Source organism: Eublepharis macularius, chromosome 2 (genome assembly GCF_028583425.1).
Source record: "Eublepharis macularius isolate TG4126 chromosome 2, MPM_Emac_v1.0, whole genome shotgun sequence".
NCBI lineage: Eukaryota > Metazoa > Chordata > Lepidosauria > Squamata > Eublepharidae > Eublepharis > Eublepharis macularius.
In genome coordinates, this window is record NC_072791.1 from 173,859,649 (window position 1) to 173,884,778 (window position 25,130).

Genomic DNA, 25,130 nt, shown 5'->3' on the forward strand with positions numbered 1-25,130 from the left:
GGAGCATCAAAAGTGCTGTATCTTTACCTTTGCAGGGCCACTTTTGTTGCCCTCTTGTTCTCTATGGAAAATCACTTCAGAGTCTTAACTTGAGAGTCAATTTAATCAGATTTGCAGCAGAAGACTGGCCATTTCATTTGAAATATCGGCAGGAAACCTTCATAATCACAGATTTTTATTCTGAGAACATACTCTAGAGTTGGAGCTTTCTTACAAATTAAGCTGTGCATTATCTATAACAATGACATTAATGTGCCCCTCACTGGTTTTCAAACTCTTACATATTTTTGTATTATTCTTTGCATGGTCTGACCTGTCTTCTATGTCTTTAATCTTATTGCTATTATTCTTCAGCTTTGAAACTACTCCCTTTTACAGTCTATCTTGGTATTGCCGTAGCGCCTGCGGCTTTTCTTTGATCCTCATACTTAGAAATTAGCATACCTGGCAGTGATCTTTTTCAAAGCTACTCTGCAGAGGTCTGCTCTGTAACACTAAAATAACTGATTAAAACTAGTTAATTGGAACCAGACAATTTCCCTTGTGCTCTAACATCATGTTAGTGGTGTATTATCCAAGTTTTAACTATATGGGTACTGAGTCTTACTCTTAACCAATGACATTGCACATGTCAGAATTCATCTTTAATATTGAGGTTCTGCAGTTTCTGAAGTCTGATTTCAAAATATGAGGGTTCAGAAATGTATTTTTGTTTTGTGTACTTACAAGTCATGCTTACCTGAAGAACCTTGTATATACTTGAAATGTTAGCATTCCCCTGAATATATCAATTCTGTGTAACTACACATACATGAGTCTCCTTGTTCTACATAATCTTATCTGAGTTCTTTCAATATTTGAAGCTTTTTGCATGAGACCAGCTACTACATTCATGCAAGTGGAACATCCTGCTCAAGAGTCAAACCATCTGTATTCCTCCAGTATATTATCCTTTCTTGCTAATCCATCTTCATTGCCCTTTTTTCCAGTTTTTTTCCAGTTTTAAATTTTATTGCCTTCCTCTTCACTCTCATGAGGATGCATCAGTTGACCGTAAGAACCGTTCATTCAGATGATGCAGATCAGCTTCAAGGAAAACTTGCTTATGCAAAAAAACCATGATGGTTTTATTTTAAGTGACCAACTAAAACTATTTACAGGATGACATAACCAACAGTTATGTCATCTAGGAAAACACAACCAGCTCTGCTATGACTGTTGTAACTTCTCTGAGGGTTGCAGCAAGAAGTCTGCCAGCTCTACAAATGTAACATCTCCCAGAGTTCATTTTCAGTGTGATAATTTAGGAACTCCATATATTCTAAGATGTGTATCAGACTAATGTTATGTTTTGGCTGCTAAGCTAAATAATTAAAAAACCCAAAACTACTAGTCCTCAAGGTAGGGTGTTGTAGGAAATGATGACAATCATAGGTGTCCTTTATTTCACAACTGAAACCTCACAGGATTCTTGATAGTTGTTTTCAGATTTTCTGGTTTCAAGCAGTCCTTATTTATTTATTTATTTATTTACTTACTTACTTACTTAGATTTATAGTCCACCCTCCCCAACCAAGTGGGCCTTTCCACATTAACATACCTGCTGAAGAACCCTTCCATGGTGCAAAGAACTTTGGGAAATGTTCTGTACGTTACAAGAAAATATAAGTAGGAAAGTACACAAGCTAACTTTCAAAGACATTTGTGTGCTGTTAGTGTTGTTCCTATCAAGCTATTGCTGATCATTTGCAAAGGCACTCAGGGCTCTCCAGTAGACAACTAAAAACCATTGTGTTACAAGATGCACAGTTCTAGCTGGGCTGGATAGTGAAGTATTTATTTCTCCAGTGGTCCAGAGTGGGGCAGTCAAGACCTCTGGGTAGCTCCTCCTCCGTCTCTTACGCAGGGTCGGACGAATCTTGCGATCCTTGGGGGAGGGGCTCCCAGGCTGCTCCAGTTTTTTCCGGCCCTGCTATGCAGGTGGACGTGGAATTCTTCTCTCCGTGAGAGCAGCGATCCTTCAAAAAAAAAAGAAAGAAAGAAAAAAGACGCGAGCTTGCCGGGGAAAGGAAGGACGTGTTCCTCCAACCTCTCCCTCCCCCCCTCCTCCATTCTGAGCGTCAGGATTTGGGTGGCTCAAACGCTGCGGAGGCAAGCAGCAGAGCCGACGATCCTAGTTAGCTAGGACCCGGCTTCTGCAGAGGCACGAGACATCAAAGCGGCTGAGGACGCTGCAAAAGCCGTGGGAAAGGGAAGAAGCCCAGCGGGGTTTCCGAGCGGCGGAGGCCTTATAGATCATGTCGGAAACATGAGTAAATGGACCCCGTGGAGAGGCCTCGGAACCTCAAGGAAGCGGGGGGGAGGGGGAATCTTCCCTTAGGCCTTTTTAAGGGCTTGGGAACAGAGACGGCCTTAAGACCATGAAGTAGCAGCAAACAGCCTGAAGGTTTTCCTTTTCCCGAGTGCCTTCTTTCTTTCTTTAGGGCCAGTTAGGGGAATGTTTCATTAATCTGAGAGCCCTGACCCCAGTGGTTCAAGCAGCTTATCTGGTCAGATTTTGGAAGCTAAGTAGGGTCAATACTTCCTTATTTGAGACTCCTGATCTTTGCAGATCCATGGGGGTATAGGGGTACCTAGGCTCAGGCCGCACAGTAATGCTCGCCCATGCTTCTCTTCACTTTAGGCGGGAAGATTTTAGCAGGAATGATGTCACAGGCCGGTGCAGCAGAACAGATAGTGGCTGAGTCTGCTCTCAGTAGCATGGAGTCCCCAAAGTTGCCAAGACAAATACACCCCTCTCAAGGGGAAAGTCTGGGAAGTAGTGACCCTGACCTGGCAGGTCCAGAAGCAAAGGCAAACATTTTAGCCTGGCTGCAAGCAAAATTAAAAAAGGAATAGATGATGCAGTAAAAAATTTGAAAGGGACCCAGCCTCCCATAAGAAAGACAAGCAACAGCCAAATACCTCCAAAGGGAAAAGGCGTGCAGAACCCACTGCCCAAATTAAAGCCAAAAAGAGGAAAGTGAGAGAATGGGTAGATGAAAACTCCAGTGACTCAGATGATTCCCTAGAAGGTTCAGAAACATCCCATGGGTCATCAGGGAGTGAAGAAGGGGAATTATCTGAGGAGGAAGAGGTGGATACTAGCCAAATGCAATCTAGGCTTTTTCCGCCTGAAATGTATTCTAAGCTACTTACAAAAGTATTGAGAACTCTGGAGATATCACAATCTGTTGCAGGTAAAGAGGAGATGGAATCCTCCTACCCCCAAGGTCTTGAGAGAGCTCTACCTAAAATGGGGCCCAAGCATTCAGGTGTGCCCTTGCCAGCCATTTTCCACGACGTTCTAAAAATGGAATGGGATACTCCAGCAAAGCCTAAACTGTATCAATCTATTTTTCACAAATTCTATTCTTTGAGTCCGGATGACGCCAGAAAGATCAAGCTGCTGATTGTGGATGGCCCTGTTACTAGCCTGGCAACAACTTCGGTCCTACCCATGGATGCAGAGGGCATGCCTAAGGACCCATCAGACAAAAAGATCGAACAGGCCTTATGCAGGGACTTTGAGGCATCCGCAGCGTCCCTGAAGTCCTCAGCAACTGGGTCTTTGTTTGCCAGAGCAGCCTATACCTGGGCCTCGGATCTGGCAGCGGCAGGCAGAGAAGTCCCCAAGGAAATCAAAAACGAGGTGAAGAAAATAGGCCTAGCAGCAGCCTTCGCAGCAGACGCCACCCTGGATTCATTCCAAATGTCTTCCAGGACCATGGGCTTTAACGTTCCAGCCCGAAAGAATACGCGGTTGAGAAACTGGGACGTGGATCAACAAGCCCGTAGCAGGGTGGCAGCGATCCCATACTCGGGTTCCAAACTCTTCGGCGAGGCTTTGGACAAATATGTGGTGGAAAACACAGAGAAGAAAAAAGTGCTACCATCAAAGAAAAGGGACACGAGGTACAAAGGAAGACACTCCTTTCGAGACTTCAGAAGGCCAGCCAGCCAGAGCACTGACAGACCATTCAAGAGCAGGTGGCAAACCAAATCGAGATCTGATGCCAGACCCTTTGCCTTCAGAAAGTCAGCCATCCAATCCAAAGGACAGAAGAAGAACAACCAAGCGTGACTATCCGTGTCACGGGAAGGTGGGGCAAATTGGGGGTCGCCTTCAGGTTTTTGTGCCCCAGTGGAGACCAACTGTATCAGACAGATGGGTACTGGAAACAGTATCCAAGGGCTATTCCTTGGAATTCAAGATGGTACCAGCCAGACGGTTCATTCAAGTGCTTCGGAATCAATCACAACGGAAACATCGGAAAATAAAAGAAGCCATCAAGCACTTGCTACAGATCAAGGCGATAGAACCGGTGCCAACACAATTCAAGAAGCAGTGGGGTGTATTCAGTTTTCTTCATCGTCCCAAAAAAGAACGGGGAGATCAGGGCCATTTTGGACCTCATATGGCTGAACCTTCACATAAGATTCAGAAGGTTCAAAATGGAAACGATGAAATCTACCACCGGAGCCATACAGCAGGGGGACTTTTTGGCGTCCATAGATCTGTCAGAGGCCTACTTGCACATCCCTATACGCCCCTCTCACAGGAGGTACCTGCGTTTCGCCTACGACGGGGAGCATTACCAGTACAGGGCTCTCCCCTTCGGTCTGAAATCCGCGCCGAGGGTGTTTACCAAGGTGCTTGTAACGCTGGTGGCCTTCCTCAGAGTCCAAGGTATAGCCCTGTCCCCTTATCTGGACGACATCCTGATAAAGGCGCCATCTCTACAATCAGTACAGACGGCGGTATTAAGGACATTAGATTGCTTGGAGGATCACGGTTTTATTGTGAACCGACAAAAGAGCATACTGTCCCCAACTCAGAAGATCGTTCACCTGGGGGTGACAGTGGATACAGTATTGGACAAAGCCTTTGTATCTCTGGAGAGACAACAGAAAATTCTTTCCCTGATCAAGTCCGTACAAGCGGGCAAACCAGTGGAGATAATGCAACTGGCCAAGCTTCAAGGCATGATGGTGTCCTGCCAGGATACGCTACAGTGGGCCAGATTTCACACCAGACCATTGCAAAGGTTCCTGCACCCATACCAGCGGGTCATATGCCACAAATAGCACAGACTAGTGGAGATTCCCCAGTCATTGTCCAGGGAGCTGAACTGGTGGCTGGATCCGAACAGATTTACCGAGGGATCACCACTCAGGGAACCAAACAGGATACCGATAACAACAGATGCAAGTCTGGTAGGCTGGGGTGCCCACATAAAGGGCAGAGTGGTGCAGGGAGAGTGGCTTCCCGAAGAGAGGCAAGCATAAATCTTCTGGAGCTCAAAGCCATAAGAAACGGACTGTCAGAGTTCGAAAACGACCTACAGGGCAGTCATGTGATGGTACACACCGACAATATGACAGCGAAGGCCTACATAAACAGGCAGGGAGGCACCAAGTCCAAGCTTCTGACCAAGGAGGCGGAGAAGATTTTCTTCTGGGTGGAGAGGAGCGTACAATCGATAAAGGCAAGCCATATCGCAGGACAACAGAACATCATGGCGGACTGGCTGAGTTGGAACAGAATTGATCAGTCCGAATGGACTCTGAAGAAACAGGTATTTGCGCTAATATGCCAAAGGTTCGGCACTCCAGAAGTGGACCTCTACGCTTCTATAAAGAACAGACAAGTACTGCAGTTCTTCTCGAGGTACAGTGAACCAGAGGCGATGGGAGTCGATGCACTGACTCAGGAGTGGCCGCAATGTCTTCTTTATGCCTTTCCTCCACCGAAGATAATACACAGAGTGCTTCAGAGGATCTTCAATCAGAAGGCGGATGTCATTCTGATCACACCCTTCTGGCCGCGGAGGCCCTGGTTCCAGGACCTCAAGAGGATGTCTCGCAAGGAACCGTGGACTCTGCCACGCAGGGAAGATCTTCTGACACAAGGGAAGATTCGGCACCCAGACCCAATATCCCTAAGGCTAACGGCTTGGAGGTTGAACATGGCCAGCTTAAGGACTTAGGATATTCAGAAAGGGTGATTTCCACGATGTTGGCTTCAAGGAAAGGATCTACCAACAAAAGCTATAATAAAACATGGAAAATTTTCAATGACTGGTGCGTCAAGGACGGTCGGAACCCGATATTGGCGCCCGTGAAACAGGTTCTCCTGTTCTTACAAGATGGATTGGACAAAGGGCTTAGTACCAGTACGCTGAAACGGCAGATGGCGGTGATCTCGGACATCAGGGGAACCAAGACCGGAACATCCCTCACTGCACACCCCCTTCATGGTGTTGGTCCCTCGTATATGTGAGACCACCTCTCTTCCTATATTCTACCATAGAAGCTTCACTTATCTGAACAGGGCCTTCTGCAGGAGCCATCCTGCAGATGGGCAAAATCAGCAGCTGTCTTTACATGTGCATTCTCTGTGATTGTCCCTACTTTATGGAATGGCCTTCCTGAAATAAAATCAATAATAATTTTTAAAAAATCATTAAAATAGTCCAGGAGCAGGCTATTTGAACAAATATTGGGAGTCCCACAGAACAAATATTATGATACCCCCAAAGGTTTCCAAAGAGTCCAATTCTTTGCTGTAACCTTTTTTATCTAATAGGATGGGAAAGACCAGAACCATCTTAACACTATCCTATCTAAACCACTTCCAATATTCTATTGTTTCTATCGGCCTGGAATGTACTCATTCATATAGTGGTGCTTTACATCCTGCGGACTTGACAGTGAACACAACTGTGAGCTCTTCACATCTTGAAATGAAGGGGGAGCACATAGGATTGGCGGGATTTGCTGTCTGGGCTCTTTCTTGAGAAAGTGTTGCTGGGCATTCCAGACAAATAGCAAGTTACAAGGCTGTCCTTCAGAAGTATTCTATTGAGTGCCGCAGTAAATCTTAAAAACTTTTCTTTTGTAATAGTGGAGTTAGTAAACAAAAAGCTGTTATAAGACATTGTGAAAGAGAGTGATAGCTTTTTAACAAAAAGAACCCTCTGTGTATACACAAACCACAATTCAAGGACAAACAAAATACGTTGGGAGCTCAATGAGAGAAGCAGTGCACTGATGGATTAATTTCTGTGGGACTAAACTATATAAGGTGGCATACTTGACAGAAAATTGGAAAGATTTCAAAATGCATAGTGCAGTCAAGGACTCGTGTATCTGCGAGAACTATTAGGTTGCCACAGGCCTGTTCAACAGCACTTGAAGTACAAATAAGATTGCCTCTGGAATTGTATTGCTTGTTCAGTATTAAAAGTGATTTCATGTCACATTATTTCATGTCTCTTCTTGTCAGTTCTCATACATGTCTTTATAGGGATGGGGAACGTACATGTGAGAACATATCCTTGTGTACAAGGGAGAGAACCTAGCATTTATTTTTCAACTGCCTTTCCTCCTCTGTCATGCATAGGATATTCTTTAATAATCTTCATTAGATAACAGAGTTACAGGCATATAGTGGTAAATGCTCCGCAATAAAACTATCTGGAATCTAGAAGGAAGGAATATTTCAAAAAGAAAAATGAGAAGAATGCCCAAATCACTGTCTCTCTTCCTTCAAACACTCACCAATTACAGATTGGTTTTAAAAATGGAATTTAACAAAAGAACCAGCCAGATGTAGTTAAAACAGCTTTCAGATAATCTATTTTTGTTATGGTGCAACCTTGGTGCATTTTTATCCATTGTGCATTGTACAACCACCCTCTTGCCTTTACCACTGCTGAATCTAGTTTGTTTCTTAGTTGATCCATTGTTCAGGCACTGTGCATAAGCAGCAAACATGTAGGATGATACAAGGACAGCCTGGGAAGATGGGTGTATGGGTATAGAATTGGAGATCCACAAGGAAAGATTAGAGCAGTCCCTGTGATGATAACTATATTTAGCACGTACAGTTTGCCAGCAATAAAGACCTAAGAAGCAAAACCAGCCCCGCCCAATATGGACACATCTCGTAAGGTATGCAGAAAAAGTTCAGAAAAATTACAAAATGTTCACCGATCAACTAACATTTAACAAAGACAACATCAGATATTTAGTGGCAAGAGAGCTTCATAGATGTGGTACCACCACAGAAAAGACCTTGTCCCTGAAGGTGGTGGTTAGCACAGTTACTTCAGTATGGACATATGTTATTGAGCAAATGTATTAAATAGCCAGAGAGAATGAGGAACCATTTCTGCAAACAGTAAACTCTCATTTGAACTCAAGTTATATAGAACCCCCTTTAAATCTTTAGAGACTTTAATACCTTTTTTTATACTTCCAAGTTCAAGGTCTGTCACACTGATTTTAATGATTAGTCTGAACAATCCAACATATGCCAAGTCTGACTTCTCTTGGACCAATTTATTCAAGGAACAGCTTAGGAAATATTCTCTGATAAAGTATCTTGTAAAAAGAGCTAGATGAAGCTCAAATAACCTTCAGAGGAGAACCACCTGGCCTATAATTACCAGATAAGCAGATGAAAAAACAAAGGTGGCAGTCTTAAAAATGTTATTAGCTCATTTTTAGCTTGCCCTTCCTTCAAGGATCTGTCACATACATGATTTTTTCCTCCTCTATTTTATCTTTAATGAACAGTTTCTATTGTACTTCTTGAGACTTTTTTTCTTATCCAAGAAGCATACTACCAGTGCATCAGAATTACATCCTTCTAAATCCATTGAAGTGTATGGTCTTAGATGGGTATAGTTGTGCTTAAAAATGTACTGTACATGACCAGGACTAATTCTGAAAAAAAGAGGAGACTAGTGGGATATAAATGTATGTACTACAATCAGTAATATGGAAAGAGTAATGAAGTGTCTTTCAATTCTCCTAAACTTAACATTGGCTACATATTTTTTACTTAGGAAGAATCAAAAGTGAAAACTATAACTTGAGTTATTTCTGAAGCTGTTTAAATTGTATTGAAATCTGAGTCTGATCTCAAGAACCATGTGAAAATTCATATGGGCAAGTCAGTAAGAAGGCTAGTTCCTGATCATTCCTTTTTTAAAAAAAAATTCAGTGCAAGCAAGCAAGTTATGTCATGGAAATATAGCCCTATTAACGGGACAGGGAAAACCATCCTATAATAATTCTCTGATGGATAGCTGTAGCCTCTGACATCAGAGATGGAGCTTTACTTGGATTGGTTGAATTTACTAATTGGTCTCACAGAGGAGGCTAGGTTATGTCAGATTCCATCACCCATAAATGTCTGGGAGCTTTGGATCTTTGCTTTGTCCCCACTTTAGAACAGCATGACATCTGGAGACCCTAAGAGTAGGGGGCAGAAGCTAAGGAATCTTCTACTATCTTGGTATTACAAGAAACTTTGTACATTCCCTGATGAACCTGTTAACATCTAAAGTATACTTAGAGCTGAGTTTGGCCCACTTTATTGCTTTTACTTGTGAGACTGTGTGCTGTGTGTGATATTGTGCTCTTCCCCTTTTCTGTATTTTGTACCCTTTCCTACCCCTTTTCTATCCAACTACCATTTCCCCTCTTTTTCTGTCTTTTTATAAAGACATTTTTTAGCTTCAGAAATACAATATATTTCTCCAGGATATTTCTCTGAATTTCTTCCCTAAGTTCCAGATTGAATGGGATCTGCATAGTTACTGTAAGATATTTTCCAGGGTTTTCAACCAGTTACTTGGTTATTGTTCTAGTACTGCACTAAAAGGGCATCTTCTCAGCAGGTCAATCTAGATATTCTTAGGAGTTGCCTGAGTGGTGGCAGCCAGTGATTTCCAGGGAAACCAGTGTGATTTCCAGGGAAACCATAGTCTTAAGAAAGATTCCAAGCAAGGAAAGTAACTGCTTCCTTCTTTTCTACTGTATGATGTAGTAGTTAAAGTGTTAGACTAGGATTTGGGAGAGCCAGGTTCAAATCCCCACTTTGTCATGGAAGCACACTGGGTGACCTTGAGTCAGCTACACATCCTCAGCCTAACCTACCTCATAGGATTGTTGTGAGGATAAAATGGAGAAGAGAATGATGGATCCCTGCTGGGGAGAAAAGCAGGGAAACAAACAAGCAAATAAATAAGTTCCATCATCCGATGTATGTTGTTGCCCTAGGCTGGTAGACTAGTTGTACTAAAATCTACCTAATAACTTTCCATCTGTGTCTGTCAAAATTGAAGAAATAAAATACCTGATGCCCTTTTATAAAACATATTTTCCAGCTTCAAACATTTATATGAAGGAAACCTGACCAAATTTGATTCAGATTCCAAGATATGACACCAAATATTAAATATATTTCAGACTCCTCAAAAGTCCCCATTCTGAACTAGCACAAAAACTTCATGAAATTTCTTAGCAGAGATAAAGCCTATTTTGCACAAATCTTGCCAGTAGTCAAAGCCCGTGTAAAGACACCGTCAGTACAGGAATGCTATCTCTGATTTGAGGAGAAAGTATATTCAGGGTTGTCCGTGTGCCTACAATAAGGGACAGGCAGAAAATAAACTAATGGTCGATCGAGATGTGGTCCAGTTGAAAAAAAGCACTTCATCATCATAACAGCAAATCTTGCACAACAGCAAAATATTTTCATCTAAAGCATTTCAGAGACTTGACAAGAGCTTGTCAATTTTTGATATGTCAAGAGTCTGAGAATTTAGATTTTTTAAAAATCAATTCTTTCATGAAATAAGCATCTCACTTTCCCCCACCCTTGCATTGATTGCTGCACAATCAATTACATGAGATGTACAGTCCAGGACCAAGATACTATAATTTAGTTTTAGCAATATCCTACAGAGTATACTTATTCCATATTGTATAGTTATATTTCAAAATGGTTTGTGTAGGGCACAGTTCTTTATTTTTAGATTGTCCATGAAACCCACAATGATCTCAAATTATCCATAAAAATCACAGGTTAGTACTAAGAGACTTTTCTCCCCTTAATTCAAAGCTACATGATAGATCTTCAAGCTATTACAAATGTCTTTGAATGGTCTCCTATTTTTTTAAAAAAAGAATCTCTGTCCATAGAAAACAGCACATCAAGTGAGAGAAAATTAGCCTGGGATTCATGCCCCTCATACACAGAAAGCTTTTCTTTCCCATTCAAGCAACTAACAGTGCTGCACTCCATAATTCAGGGGCAAATTCCACCATCTAGTGTAGTCACATATGTAGGTCAGCTAGAAGAAATTACACATTAGGTTCCAGTTCCATAGCACTCACTTTTATTCCATTTAATTATAACATCTTTCAAAATCCGTGTTCTCCTATCTTCAGATACCTTTGTATGAGAGATGACAGTATTACAATACATAAGAGTGTGTTCATTTATCAGTTTTAACATCTAGGCTTTGTCTAATGTTAACCAGTCATCTTATAGAAGATATAAGCTGCAATTTACCTAGATGAATGCAATTATCAAGGACCATCTTTGGAACTGGAACTGTGTACAGCTCTGCAGTGTAATAAACTTTGCTGCTGGGTTTTTAAAACTGTAGTTCAGCATGTACAATGACATGCTTTAGTCCCTGTATGCTTTAGTTCAACGGCCTCATCATCTTCATCTTCATCTATTGGATTTGTAACCTGCTGTTCCCGCAAGCTGGCTTCAACCTTTTCATATTCACATCTGCCATTAATCATGGTTTGCAACATTTGAACTCACTTCTATTTTTTTTCTTCAGTGTTTTTGGGCCTCTTTGTTCCTCTGTATGAAAAACCTCTGCCCATGACAGGCATTGACCTGGCTTGTTTGCCTGAATGTTCCTTCCTTCTTCATCTTGCATATAGAACAAGATCTTGAGCTTTCCTGATTGGGAAGCTTTCAGTCAAACTCCGGTTTACCGGGACTTCTAATTGTACACACTTGGACAAACAGGATTCCAAACCTGGTGCTGTTTGTCTAGGCACCCACCTGAACAGCAGGATCATTGGGAATACCCTTGGATCCTGGAGAGTAAGAAACCTCACCTGTTCCGGGGCTTCTTCTGGTCTGGGCTTGACTGAACCCTGATCCTGCAGAGCATTATATGGGCTTCAGGCAGTGGTCTGGCTCAGTAAATGAAAGACAGGCTCTCTAGCTGGTGCTTTGTCATTGCTGAGTGGCCTCCTCATGGGCCTCTCTTTCTGCCATTCCTGCCAAATGTGGAGAGATCTTGGGGAACTGCTGGTCTGGAATTTGGCCCTATGAGGCAGGGGGCTGGCTGCCCTGGAGTCTGGTACACTGAGGATCATGTGCAGCTGAGCCCCCTCAGTTGAGGCCACAGCATCTGGAAATTCTGGATCCAGAGAACATCTGGTGGTGTTGGGTGTCCCCTGAGCCTTCTGATCTTCAGCCAGGATTGTCATCCTCTGAGGAGTTTGGTTCTGAGTCTTGATTCCAACTCATGAGGGATTGTGTAAGCCACCTTGAGCAGGTCTCTGGAGAGGAAGCATATGCATTTCCTGAATAAGTAATTTACATACCATCATTTTGGCAAATTGAAGGTTTCCCAAACCAAGAAACATGCACTTGCAGTTTGCGGCAATAATATGTTCAAACCAACAGGCTTTTCATGATGAATGAATGCAACTTAAGGAGCCCATATAGTAAGGAGGACTGAACTCCTTTATGTAAATAGCTCTATACAGAGGGAATTTGGACAGGTGTAGTGTTTCCTATATTGATTAACTTTTTATCTTGCTTTCCTTTATAAGGATGCTGCTAACATCACAAAAATTCAGTTGACCTTTGAATGTACCTTGTTTCAAGGTGCTTGTTTTTATCAAGTTGAACATCTCTTTTGATCGTCTCAGATTTGCTCACAGTTCAAAACAAGCAATATTGTGTTCGGTGTGGGGGCTGAGTCACAGCTGGTCATATGTCATTGAATATTATGTCTCATGGGGTGTTTCTTTTTCAAAGCAGCTAAATTAAGTTGTATGTGCCACTTTTGCAGCTGCACAGTTGGTTTTTATTTATCCAGTTCATTACTTCATCACATCCCTTCCCTTGCTCTCTACAGCCAGGAACATAACCTTTCCTGTCCTTCAATGCTCTTCCAGTGCATTGAAAATTAAACCCAACAAGAAAACCTTAGTCAATTTCATTTCCAATGGGCTAGGAACACCTCCATTCTAGGATCTTGAAGTGAAATTAACCAAGGCTTTTTTAGCTGTGGATGTTGGCACCTTCAAGAAAGAGGACAGATAAGCATGGAAAGTTCCGGATAACCATTTTTTTGCTGTATTCAGAAAACTGCATTCTCTTTGTACTCTCTGTATACTCCAAGACTTATCCTAGTACACTCTTAAATCTGAATGACCCAAGGTCAGAACACAAGGACACATGGAGAGTGGCATGGGGAAAGATTAGATTGCCTACAGAAATAGTGTGATCCTAAAAAGATGAGAGTTCAGTGATGTTCATAAATCCAAGGCTCCTTAAACTTGGCGTTAGACAATGAGCTGTGTTTGTCTGAAAGCTTTTTACTTGTAAATTTCACATATTGATTAGGAAGGTTAGTAGGAGTGAGACGTGATGTAAAGTAGCTTAGTGTTGAGAACCATGATCTGAAAAGTTTGACATTCAAATCTTACTAAAGTTACAGATTTGGAATTACATAAAGTTGTTTTTGGCTGGTTCCTGTCACATCTAATGGGAAAGAACTCATGAAGTTATTAATACATGAAATAAATAAATCTACAATAGATGCTAGGAAAAATCAAAAGCTAGTGTGATAGAGGCTATTTATACTGAATATGCCTTCTTTCATTAATTAATATTGAATGAATATATTGATGTTGAATGTTGACATTAATTAATATTGAATATTAGTTAACATTGAATGAATATTTGCAGTAAACATCAGTGAAAGAACCTGGTCTGCAAAAACATATCTAGTAAAAGAACAGCACACTCTATTAATCACAAACAAAGCTATTTCTTTAAATGCTACATTATTTGTTCGACATGTAATATTCTGAAGTAATCTGCCAGTGCTGCCCATGGCCTTCAGTAAGTTTGGTTACCAAAGTCTGTCTTATAGTGTAGTGACTGAGGCGACAACAAAATATCCATGAAAAGGTAATTCATGGGAGCTGTTACTGCAGGTTTAGACAGGGTCTTTGCACTACAGCTCTTGCATATTCCAAATTAATGCACTTATGATTATTCCCATAATTATCACATTAAATAGAAAACCCACATTTTTTATGCAGATAGTAAGTGGAAAGGAGAACATAGTGGTCTGTAAGTCTGTATGGGAACATTGTATTGTAAGAAATACTTTTTTAAAAAAATCCATATCCTTCTTTAAGTTTTGTCAACCCCAGTCAATATGAAAATCTGATGCTGTATTAATCTGGAGATACAGTATATTTCCCACTTCCCCCCTTATGGAAAACCCCAAAGTGATGGAATTATATTCAGGAGCCTAGAAGAATATGGTCTTGCATGCTATGTGGAGTTGACCCTCAAGGCAACCCAGAAGTTAACGCTTTGTGAAAATGCATCCGCCTGACTCAGCAGGGATTACCATGCCTATGGGGAGGGCAATTTTGTACCTTCCTTGAGGTGAAGTCAGTGTGGGTTATGAGGGAATAATGTAGAGTTTAATACTAAGCATCCTGAAGTACCTGTTGGGTGAGGAGAGACTTCTAAATCAGCCCCTGTGGCTTACAGGCCCAGGAAGATTGGTGAGGAGATTTTCTTAGGGAAGGGCAGCATCACTGAATTCTAGGGCCTTAGAGGGAGGACATGTATCTGGTTGTTCTTAGCAGATAGGTAAATGGGCAGGCAGTGAAAGGCTTAGGCTGTGTTGAGCCTGGAGTAAGGGTGGAATTGCCCAGTGTTCAAAGCCATGGGAGACTTAAGGGGTAGGATCAAACTATGAATTAGGTTTATTGTTACAGATCAGCAGTCTGTAAAGTTAACTTTAGTTAATTCATTATCTGGGTCTGTGTTTTCTTTCTTAAGTACTCCTATTCTACTCAATCTAAAATGTTCCATTGGCATCTATTCAGCCTCTAGCTTTAATGCAGAGTGCTGGTTTCTTTCACTTTGGACCAGCATACATCTCACCCTAGGAGCCTATGTACCAATTTTGGTCTGAGCAGCTGCATTTGGCAGATTCACACAGTTTGTTAGGGCATGTACTTTCTGTGGTTGTGGCCCATAACTTGTAGAATAGTTTACCAGGGAAAAAATGCAAAGCACCCTCATGGATGTCTTTTTGTCAGGTTTGCACATTTGTTTTGGGGGGCCATTTGGTAATTGGTTGCTTCTGCTGCTGTTTTTATTGTGTGATTGATAGTTAGATTATTTTAATGCTAATTGTAGGTAGACTTCTGCCTGCCTCTCTAATCTCTGGAAAGTCATGATTGCATTTTAAAAACAATATTGCTCCAGGATAGATGTTTTCTCCCTTTTGAAATAACACAGAATATAGTCATACTATTTAGGGCTATTGTTGTAGCAGCATAATACTTTTAGACTAAATACATGAATATTATGAAACGATCAACAGGATATCTCACATTGAAGTATCTCTCAGTTTTGATGCTTACCTTTCCTAATGATGAGAAGAATAAGAGAGGGACTGTTCAAGCTGGTAAGAACCCAAGGCTCTCATTGCTACCTCCCTGGGAGTTACCCTGGAGATACATTGGAAGGATCATCCAGCACTGCCTCACTTATTTCTCCAATGTGCCAAAATTGGAACAGCAGAGAAAGTATTACAAAAGTTTTTTTAAAATCTTATCACAAAATTACTTTTCAGTGTTCTGTGTTGCATGACTGCATTTTGTGTGATTTCAAAAGGGGTAGAGACCACACAAGAACAGTAAGTGTTTCTTCTCAGCATCTGAATAACTGGTAACATCTTTTAGAGTGTGCACTTGTTTAAATAATGCACAACCCTTTTCTGTTTCTTCCCATGGGAGTTTTCACTTTCCACATCAGAGAATCAGGAAACAGAAGTCTAGCCGTATGCCATTGCTCTTGCCAAAACTGCAGCATCGTTGCAGGCTTACATTGTAAAGCTGGTAAGAAACAAAAGTGTCGCTGTATTGGTACGTCCAGGACTTTCAAGAATCAGTCTCTTTTGCATCATCCCTCTCTGGTATATGAAAAGATTTTTATTAGGAATTTAAATGGGAAACTACGCAGTGCGTGCTGTGACTTTGCTCCAAGTTTTGTTTTTGCAAGGTATATTCTGTACCTGTTAAGACATATTTCTTGTTCTCTGCCCAGATGTTTCTGGGACTCTTTATACAATGACTCATATGATAAAATATTGATTCATAACCATTACAAATTTACAGAGAAGCATACTTAAAGAAGCTAGAAGAAAGCATTCATGTTACTTTGAATAACTGTATCTTTCCTTTCTCCTTGCAGCAACAAGATGGAGCTGAATGAAGACAATTTGCTGACTAATGAGCCAGAGTGGCTCCTGAACTGTGTCTGTTACACACCTGAACTATGAATTTAGTCCTTGGTTTTGGGCTGTAAGACTAATTTGGAGTAACTTCAGAGCTGGTCAAACAGCCATGGCATACTTTACTCCATGGAAGTTGTCGTCTCAGAAACTTGGCTTCTTTCTAGTGACTTTTGGATTCATTTGGGGAATGATGCTATTGCATTTTACTATCCAACAGAAGACTCAGCATGAAAGTAGTTCAGTACTCCGTGAACAAATACTGGACCTCAGCAAAAGGTATATAAAAGCATTGGCTGAAGAGAATAGAAATGTGGTGGATGGACCATACGTTGGGACTATGACTGCATATGGTAAGTATATATCCTGTTATAGTTAGAAGCTGCCTAAAGGCTCCTATCCTGTAGAGTTATTTGGTGGTATCTTCAATCACCTGCAGTTCAAGGATTACCAGTAATCAACTATACATGCTCATGTTGAGTTAGGTGTCCACAGATTGTGATTTGGTTTGGTAGCCAGCCAACTATCCTGTTTTTATGATTATTTATTGCATTTTTATTTTGTTGCAGAGATAGTTTGGTGTAGTGGATAAGAGCACAGAACTCTAATCTGGAGAACTGGGTTTGATTCCCCACTCCTCCACTTGAAGCCAGCTGGGTGACCTTGGGTCAGTCACAGCTTCTAGAAGTTCTCTCAGCCCCACCTCACACCTCACATGGTGGTTATTGTTGTGGAGATAATAATGACATATTTTGTAAACCACTCTGAGTGAGCATTAAGTTGTCCTGAAGGGCAGTATATAAATTGAATGTTATTATTGTTATTATTATATTGGCATTCCAATGCAGTGAACAAAAAAAAAAGTAAAATACATCAAATTTCAAGAACATACAAATGTCTTCGTTAGCAAAACCTTAAAATAAAGGCACATGCCAGTGTACAAAATCAAACAATTAAATCATTTGTCAAAGACCAAATGAAATGAATCAACTTTCAAAATGTCAGCAGGCGTAGTGCGAGTGTAAGCTCTTGAAGTAGGCAGCTACTAAACAGGCCAGTCAACTGTCCTTTTCAGTTAGATTCCTGTAAAGTCCAATCCCAACATGCTGTATTAAGATGGCATGAGTTTTCAGTCCCTTGCAGTTGAGGCGAATAACATTAATGTTACAATTAAAACTGTTTGTTTGGTTTGAAATTGTGACTGGAAGGTTTTAGAGATGGGGAGGGAGAGCGATTACTTTCTATCTCTTGCATTTCCTGGTTGTCATTGTTTTTTAGTCTGAAATCCCCTCTAGCTCTACTTGATGACAAAGATAAGATAATTGGACAAATGTTTTCTTGCAGAGTGGCTTGCTTAGCTTCCTTATCTCTGTAACTTTCAAGTTAAACAAAACCCAGATAATAAAATTTGATTCCAAACTCAGGGGAACTTTAAAGATGAGGAAAGGGTCTCTTGCTTTATTGGGAAGGGCAATCACCATAGCAACCATGGCCAGTGCATTTGTGCATCTTGTATTGAATGATGTTCTTTGGCATAATAGTCTAGACTAAGAGATAGTAAGTGATTGCCAAATGAAACTTTGGAATAATATTGTGGAGTTCTAGTCTGTACTGCTGTAAGTGCTCTATTGGTTGGGGTGGGGAGTGGGTAACGAACAGTTGTCATGTTCTTGAGGTGATGCCACTACTTAATGATGGACATAGCTTTAAAATACATGTTGGGTCTAGAAAGAGATGATACATTTTAACCTTGGGTATAGAATTAAACTTCTTGGCATAGCTCTTGTTGGATAGCATGGAAGGATGATCCCTAGCATGGTGACAGGGTGGTGCTATAGGAGCTCCTTGGGGGTCTTCAATTGAACAGGGTAGGAGGGGGAACCAGAGAGCATCAGGATGCTTCCTGCTAGTTGCCTATCTAGCAGAATGTTCAGTTAATTCTGACAGGCATGTATACATTTGGCTTGACCATAGGCAGACTTCATTACATTTTTGGGCTTGGAAACATCTCCCAGTGGATATACAGGGAGCAAACCCTCCCCCTTCTTTGGAAACTAAAACCAAACCAAAGTATAGAATTTATCTTTGCTTTTCTCCGCCTCTAGTCAATAGTTGTAGACTCAAGCTCTGAATAGAATTGTTTTGTGAGTTATATTAGAAACTGAATACAAACGGCCCAAATCCTAAAGGGTAAAATGGAAAGCAATACTTAAGGTCAGAAATTGCTGGAGAGTTATGTTCTTTTTTGTTTATAGAAGCTTCACAGCTTTTAACTTAAGGGAGAATTACGTCAAAATGGCAATCCAGTAGTGATTCAGTAGAAGATATGGAAGCATTATAAATTAGATAGTGTAAAGTTTTGGTTTTGTTATTATTAGGTTGTCCAGGTTTTCCCTTCCTTCCTAGAAGTCCTTTTCCACTGTGGCAAAGTTGATTCCAGAAATCACAAGACCCATGTTGGATAGGGGCGTACTGTACTGGAGGGGAAACAATTAGCAGTTGTGCAGTCTGGCCTATGTGGCTATTAGTCCATATGGGTCCCACAACCCTGGGAAGCAAGGCTCCTGGGAAGGGAAAGGTCTGCTGGGGGTAATGGAATAAAGGAAAAATATATGACCCTTGCATGCATGTTCACTGGATCCAGTTCCTAGATGTTACTTACAGATATAAGACATTTTAGAGAATTGAGACTTCCTAGAAAATACTGTTTCGGGAGATACAGAAAGGGCATGATACGTGGTTTACTCATGATCCCCAAAATGTGTCTGCAAAACATTGTTACATAATACAAAGTGATATCATGCAGCAGTAATAAATTCATTGGAAGCTGGAAAAAAACCCATTTGTCAGCAATTGGAAAGCTTCAACAACTCTATCTAAAGCTTAATGGCTTTTAGTAGGATGGAATTTAATATGTATGCTGGTGGCTAATTTAAGAATACATTTTTAAAAACTCATTATTATGAGAACTTTGGCTTGCACAGTACAATATAGAATGAATGTTGTACTTCCTTTGCCATCTAGATCTTTAATCTGACTGGACCTAATTTTAATATTACTAACTTAATAATGCTTAGGAAGTTGTATAATAATGTACTTGTTATTATGCTTTTGCTTCTCTCTGTTAGGAAATTTATTTTCTCCGGTGGTCTTAGGAGTGAGGCAGTCCTTACTTTTGGGATATATCTCCTCCTCTCCGAAGGCAGGGTCAGTCCGCTGATTTTGATCCAGGAGGGGAGGGGCTTGTCCCTGGAATCACCAGTCTTTCTGGCCCTGCCATCCAAGCAGGACGTCTTCAGCAACGCTCTGCAGAGTGCAGCAATCCCGGTGAAGAAGAAACTGCTGGAGATGAGCCGGGCATGGTGGTGCATGCCGGTAATCCCAGTACTCAGGGAGGCCGAGGGCACAGGCCGTGCGGAGCTCGCAGGGGAAAAGAAAAGCCATACTGCCTACCCCACCCCCGTTTCGCTCAGAGCGATGGCGAGCATTAGAGCCGACAGCCCTAGGTTGCTCCTAGGTTCCATGGCCACAATCGCAAAACTCCACCGAGGATCCCCACCTTCAGGTTGGGAGGACCACCCCCCCTGCCAGATGGCCAGAGGGTGCGGTGTTTGAGTTCGCGGTAGCCTGTTGTAGAGACCAATATTATCGGGAACTCCCTCAGGCTTGGAAGGAGCAGCCTCCAGCAGCAGCAGAGGACCTGCTCCAACCCCAGCAGCCCCAACTAAACCGCAGTATGACTGATTCTGCGGGTAATGGCAGAATGGCAGCGAAAGGAAGGAGAGAGGAGAAAAGAATAGCAGAAGCCTCAGAGTCAGCTCACCCTAAATAAAAGGGAGCCCTCCTTTATTTCTCTTTCCTTCAGCCAGGACTTGTGAGGTGCACTTTCATTTTCATTTCTCCTTTTGGTGGGAAAATTTCTGTTGGCAGAATGTCAGCAAAGGCAGGCATAGCCACCTCACAGGCCTCAAAGATCATATGCCTGCGGCCTTTGGCAGCTAATAAGAAACAGTCGGGTGTTGGATACTGTGATCAGTGGAATTCAATTCTGTGCCACCTGGTCTCTTTTCCCCTAGATCCAAAGGAATTTGGTCAAATAAAATAGATACCTAGGAACAAGGTCGGAATGGAAAGGCTAAAATTTGTCATGACTGCCATTCAGAAGGGAGATTGTCTGGCTTCCATCGATCTCTCAGAAGCACCTCCAACATTAGGCCTTTTCTTTTGAGCTGAAAACCCCACCTATGGTGTTAATCAGAATCCTAGTATCACTGATAGCATGGCTAGGCCACGGAGAGTGGCTCCTTTCCCATATCCAAACGACATCTTGATCTGTGCACTTCAGAAATGCGTGTTGCCATAACCATGGGGCTTTAGATCACAAGAGGTCCAAGATAGTTGAATTGCCAGAGATCCTCAAACAGGAAAACAACCAGTGGCTGTACCTCATTCAGTTCCATGATGGTGTCCCACTCAAGGAACCAGAGAGAACAGTGATGACCATGGACATGTCTTTGGAGATGGGGATCCCACACCCAAGGAATAGATGACCTATCCATAGATCATCTGGCTGAAGGACAAATAATCAACAGGGTAAACCTTTTGGAACTCGGAGCCATCAGACATGGTATGGTGGAATCTCATAAACTTTCCACAGGTCACTATATGTTTATACAGAGAACAACTCTGAGGCGGACTGGCTAAGCCAAAGAGTGATGAACCAAGCAGAGTGGATGCTATCCAGAGAGATTCCCCAACTGGTGAACCACAGTTTTCAACAAGGTGCGAGGAGAAGAAACCCTCAAACTATAGGGATAGATGATGTGAGCAGCAAGCTGCATTCACATGTCCTATATGTCTTCCACAGTACAGCTATTGCACAGAGCTGTTCAGAAGATCACACAGTAAAGTGCTGAAGTGATGCTAAAAAAAAATCCTGCCAAGTTCCCAGAAGAGGACATGGATAGAGTCATGTAACCTTTGGGGGCTAATTAGGGAGTTACTGTCTTTCAAGAGGGGTTGAAGAAAAGTCTTAATACCAGCACCCTTAGACAACAGGTAGTGACCATCCCACCAATAAGGAGTTCTAGGAAGGGACGTTCCTTTATATACCACCTTCATGGCAGTGGATTCTAAAAGGGGACCTCATTGTAGAATCTTCCAAGAATTCGCTGGTTTTTTCCCACATGAAATCTTAATCTGGTATTGAGAATATTATACAAAAGATGGCTTGAGCCTATGACCTCATGTCCCCTAAAGGAACTGACCTTTAAAGCCATCTTTCATGAGAATAAAATCAGCTAGACAAGTGTCAGAATGGCAGGCACTAGCAGTAGATAGAGATCCGTGCCCTTTTCCTCCAAGATGGTGCAGCAAGTTATGAACAAAACCAACTTTCTTCCAAAGGTGAACTCCATGTTTTCATAGGACAGAAGAGATAATACTTCCCTTCTTCTAACCTAATCCAAAACACAGGAAGAGGGGAAAAACACACTACGTTGATATAAGTAGGGATGTGAAATTCCACTTGAGCAGGAATCTGGGACACTAGTGTATTTGCAGAAAGTCCTCCTTGGGACAGAGAGTGTCCTTTTCTTGGCTAAGTAGGTAAAGCAGAGGGTACATAATTCTGGCATGTCAAGCCAGAGATCTGGGCATGCCCATAGATGTCATGGCATACTCATTAAGAGAAACAGTGACACAGGCAGCCTATAAATCCTTTAATCGTAAGAAACAATAAATAAGGTGGTCAGATGAAAATCAGTATATTCTCTCATCAAGAAATATAGGATAGATAAGTTGTCCTCCCCAGAGACAACCTTCAGCAGGTGGGTACTACAACACACACCCTAGTCCTGGAAGCTGGACTATCCACCCTGGGGCGCACTGCTCTTGTATGTCCCAAAAGTAAGGACTGCCCCACTCCTAAGACCACTGGAGAATGAAAGAATTGTATTCACTTACCGTGAAGCTTCATTTCTCAGTGGTCCAGGAGTGGGGCAGTCCTGCCCAACCACATTTCTTGCAGGGTGGTTTCTAGGATTGGATGAAGCGTTAGGATGATAGTCTTCCAGTGGATTCAAGGGAGAGACCTTTATACTGATTTTTTTTAATTGGGGGGAGTTTTTATTTTCTCTCTTGGTATCGTAATGGGGAGTCAGGGCTTGGGAACAGACTGGTGATTCCAGGGACAAGCCCCTCCCTCCAGGATCAAAATCAGCTGGCTCAACCTGCCTTCGGAGAGGAGGAGCTATATCCCAAAAGTAAGGACTGTCCCACTTCTGGACCACCGAGAAAGGAAGCTTCACAGTAAGTGAATACAAATCTTCCATTCTCTGACCCTAACATATTTCATTTATAAAATTTCTCTTTGTTCTTTTCAGGAATGGTCTGATTGGGATTCAGTATATTCAAATGTCTATAAAAGGCATTTTATTTTGGACTGTATCCTACTAAATACTAATGCAAAGCTGTGGATGCAGATCAGTGTTTTCTACTATCCAGCAGCCTTTATGACGAAAAACTAGTGCTGGATGTTTTTTTATGCATACGGACAAAAACAAAACAAAACATGTGGGTTAGGATGGCTGCAGTGAGCCGCTGAGGGAAGGATATGTTTGCCAGCTTGCTGGTGATTGGGAGGAATACAACTCTGATTTTGTGTATTTGCCTACGACTACTTAAGTATACTTGGAAAATTGCAATATGCCAGTGAGTCATGTTACCATAAAGACATGTTTTTGGCTGTAGCTCCCTCTTGAGTGTAGAAAACTTTGTTTTGGGAAAGTCTGCTGATTAATAATCAACTGTGACTGTGACTTCTTCCTCCATTCACTTTGAATGAACAGCTGGTTTCATTTCATTTCCTTTTTTTAAAAAAATACTTTATTTTCATTTTAACAGTTTAACAACAAACATCACAAAACAATAACCCACTTCTGCTGACTAGACACTGCTATTAATGTTATACAACATATTAACAGGAAGATGTAAATAATTTTACAAAAATAGTGAAATAAATAACAAACCAAGGGTCCATATTTACACTTATGGTGCATCAAAGAGTCGCAAGAATATTGTGCACTGCTGCATCAGGTAATTGTGAGTGGCCAAGAACAACCATGTATTCTAGAAATGGAAGCCATGTACATATGAAGTTATACTGTATTTGCAAATTGTTGTACGAATGGAGTTGATCAGCAATCTTTTCCATAAAGAGAGCGAGGCTTTGTTCCAAAAAGAAGCAATGTTCGATTTAGCAGCATTCATTTCATTTCTTAAACTTTTATCTTTTTGTAATATATTTTCTGATCTATATTTTGAAATAACTTGATGGACATTCTGTTTAAATCTTGCTACGGGATGGACTTCCCTTGATGCCCACCCATACACCCTTGTGTGAAATGCAGGTGTGATGTGGACTGGTTTTGGAGAAAGTCTTTGTTTTAAAATAAAAGGTTGGTTTTCCCTCTTAGCTCTTAGGCACTTACCTGACAATATCTAATATATATAAGGCATGCCCTTTCTTTTTTCAGGGTTGTTTTAGATTATAGCATGAGTTAGAGTTTTTTACAAGCGGCATGCAAGCTGAAATAGCATGCTGGCACCCTCAGCTGACACTGCCATGATTGCCCCATCCTAGTTGCTAGTCCAAACAATGTTGCAGACCAGTGCAGCACTTATCCCACTGCAATAGCAACAAACTCCTATTCTGACAGGATTCTGAAGCTCTCCCAAAATCAAAATGCATTCTCCTGGAACAAATAAATACAGATGCTTCCACAGTGAAAAAATAGAAATATTGTTTGCTATAATGGGAAGACTAAATCATGGGAGGTGGGATGTTCTTTCCTTTCATCTTTTTCTTTAAAAAATAAGCACAGTTTTGAAAAGTCACAAAATGATAGCTGTAGGAAACAAAGCAACAATGTATACAGCAAGATCTGAGACCTCCTCAAGTTAGGAGGTTGTTCTTAGTAGCAAAGAAATATTTCCCACTCCCTGGTTGAGATACAAACCATCCTTCAGCGTCTCCATTTTTTTGAGAGAATTCCAAAGGTAAAAAGAGGCATATTAATAGCTGGCAAGTGACCACAATGAGCTCAGCCTTTCCACTGGCTGGAAACCAAATTTTCGTTCTTGCCAGGGAAATTCTTTTTCTCAAAATGTTCCCATTTCTCTGCTCACAGCTGCCTCTTTCATAGCAAATTTGGATGAGTAGCAAGTATAGAATAATATACATTGACAACCCATCAGATTCAGGGCACTTTGTGTGAGAGGGGAATGCAGTGTTTTCAGTGTGTCTGTCTCGTTACTGAAGATAATCCTGTAGACTCTTTAAAAGCTGGTCCGGAGCATGGCTGTGGCCAGTTGGCCTCATGAAGGAGCTCTACTGTGTTACCAGATGTTTTTGGAAAAAACTCAATATGCTTGTATTATCCTCAAAAATCCTAAATGGCTGATGCCTAGGATAGATCACAGAGTGGGATCTTGTTTTGATCCAACATGCTGAGTTCCTCAAATGAGCCTTGTTTGTCCTATTACATAGGAGGATAAAAACAAGAAGTAGGCATTTTCTGGGATGTTCCGCATTCACGGAATTCCTTTCCAAAGAGACATGCAAACTTTATTTTGTTGGGATTTTCCTCACAGCAGGCAAGCAGGTAAAGTATCTTTATACTTTACCAGAGATATCCAAGCCTT

General features: G+C 41.5%; 1 protein-coding gene across 2 annotated transcripts in view; it reads left to right on the top strand.

Annotated features, from left to right (window-relative positions):
- The window catches only part of MGAT5 (alpha-1,6-mannosylglycoprotein 6-beta-N-acetylglucosaminyltransferase), a 190,046-nt gene that overhangs the window by 76,957 nt on the left and 87,959 nt on the right, over positions 1-25,130 (top strand). For both annotated transcript variants that reach the window (XM_054971635.1, XM_054971634.1), the window contains exon 2: positions 16,388-16,780. In XM_054971635.1, coding sequence (XP_054827610.1) covers positions 16,540-16,780 — 241 coding nt within the window. In that variant the 5' untranslated portion in view covers positions 16,388-16,539. The remainder of the gene's footprint in view (positions 1-16,387; positions 16,781-25,130) is intronic.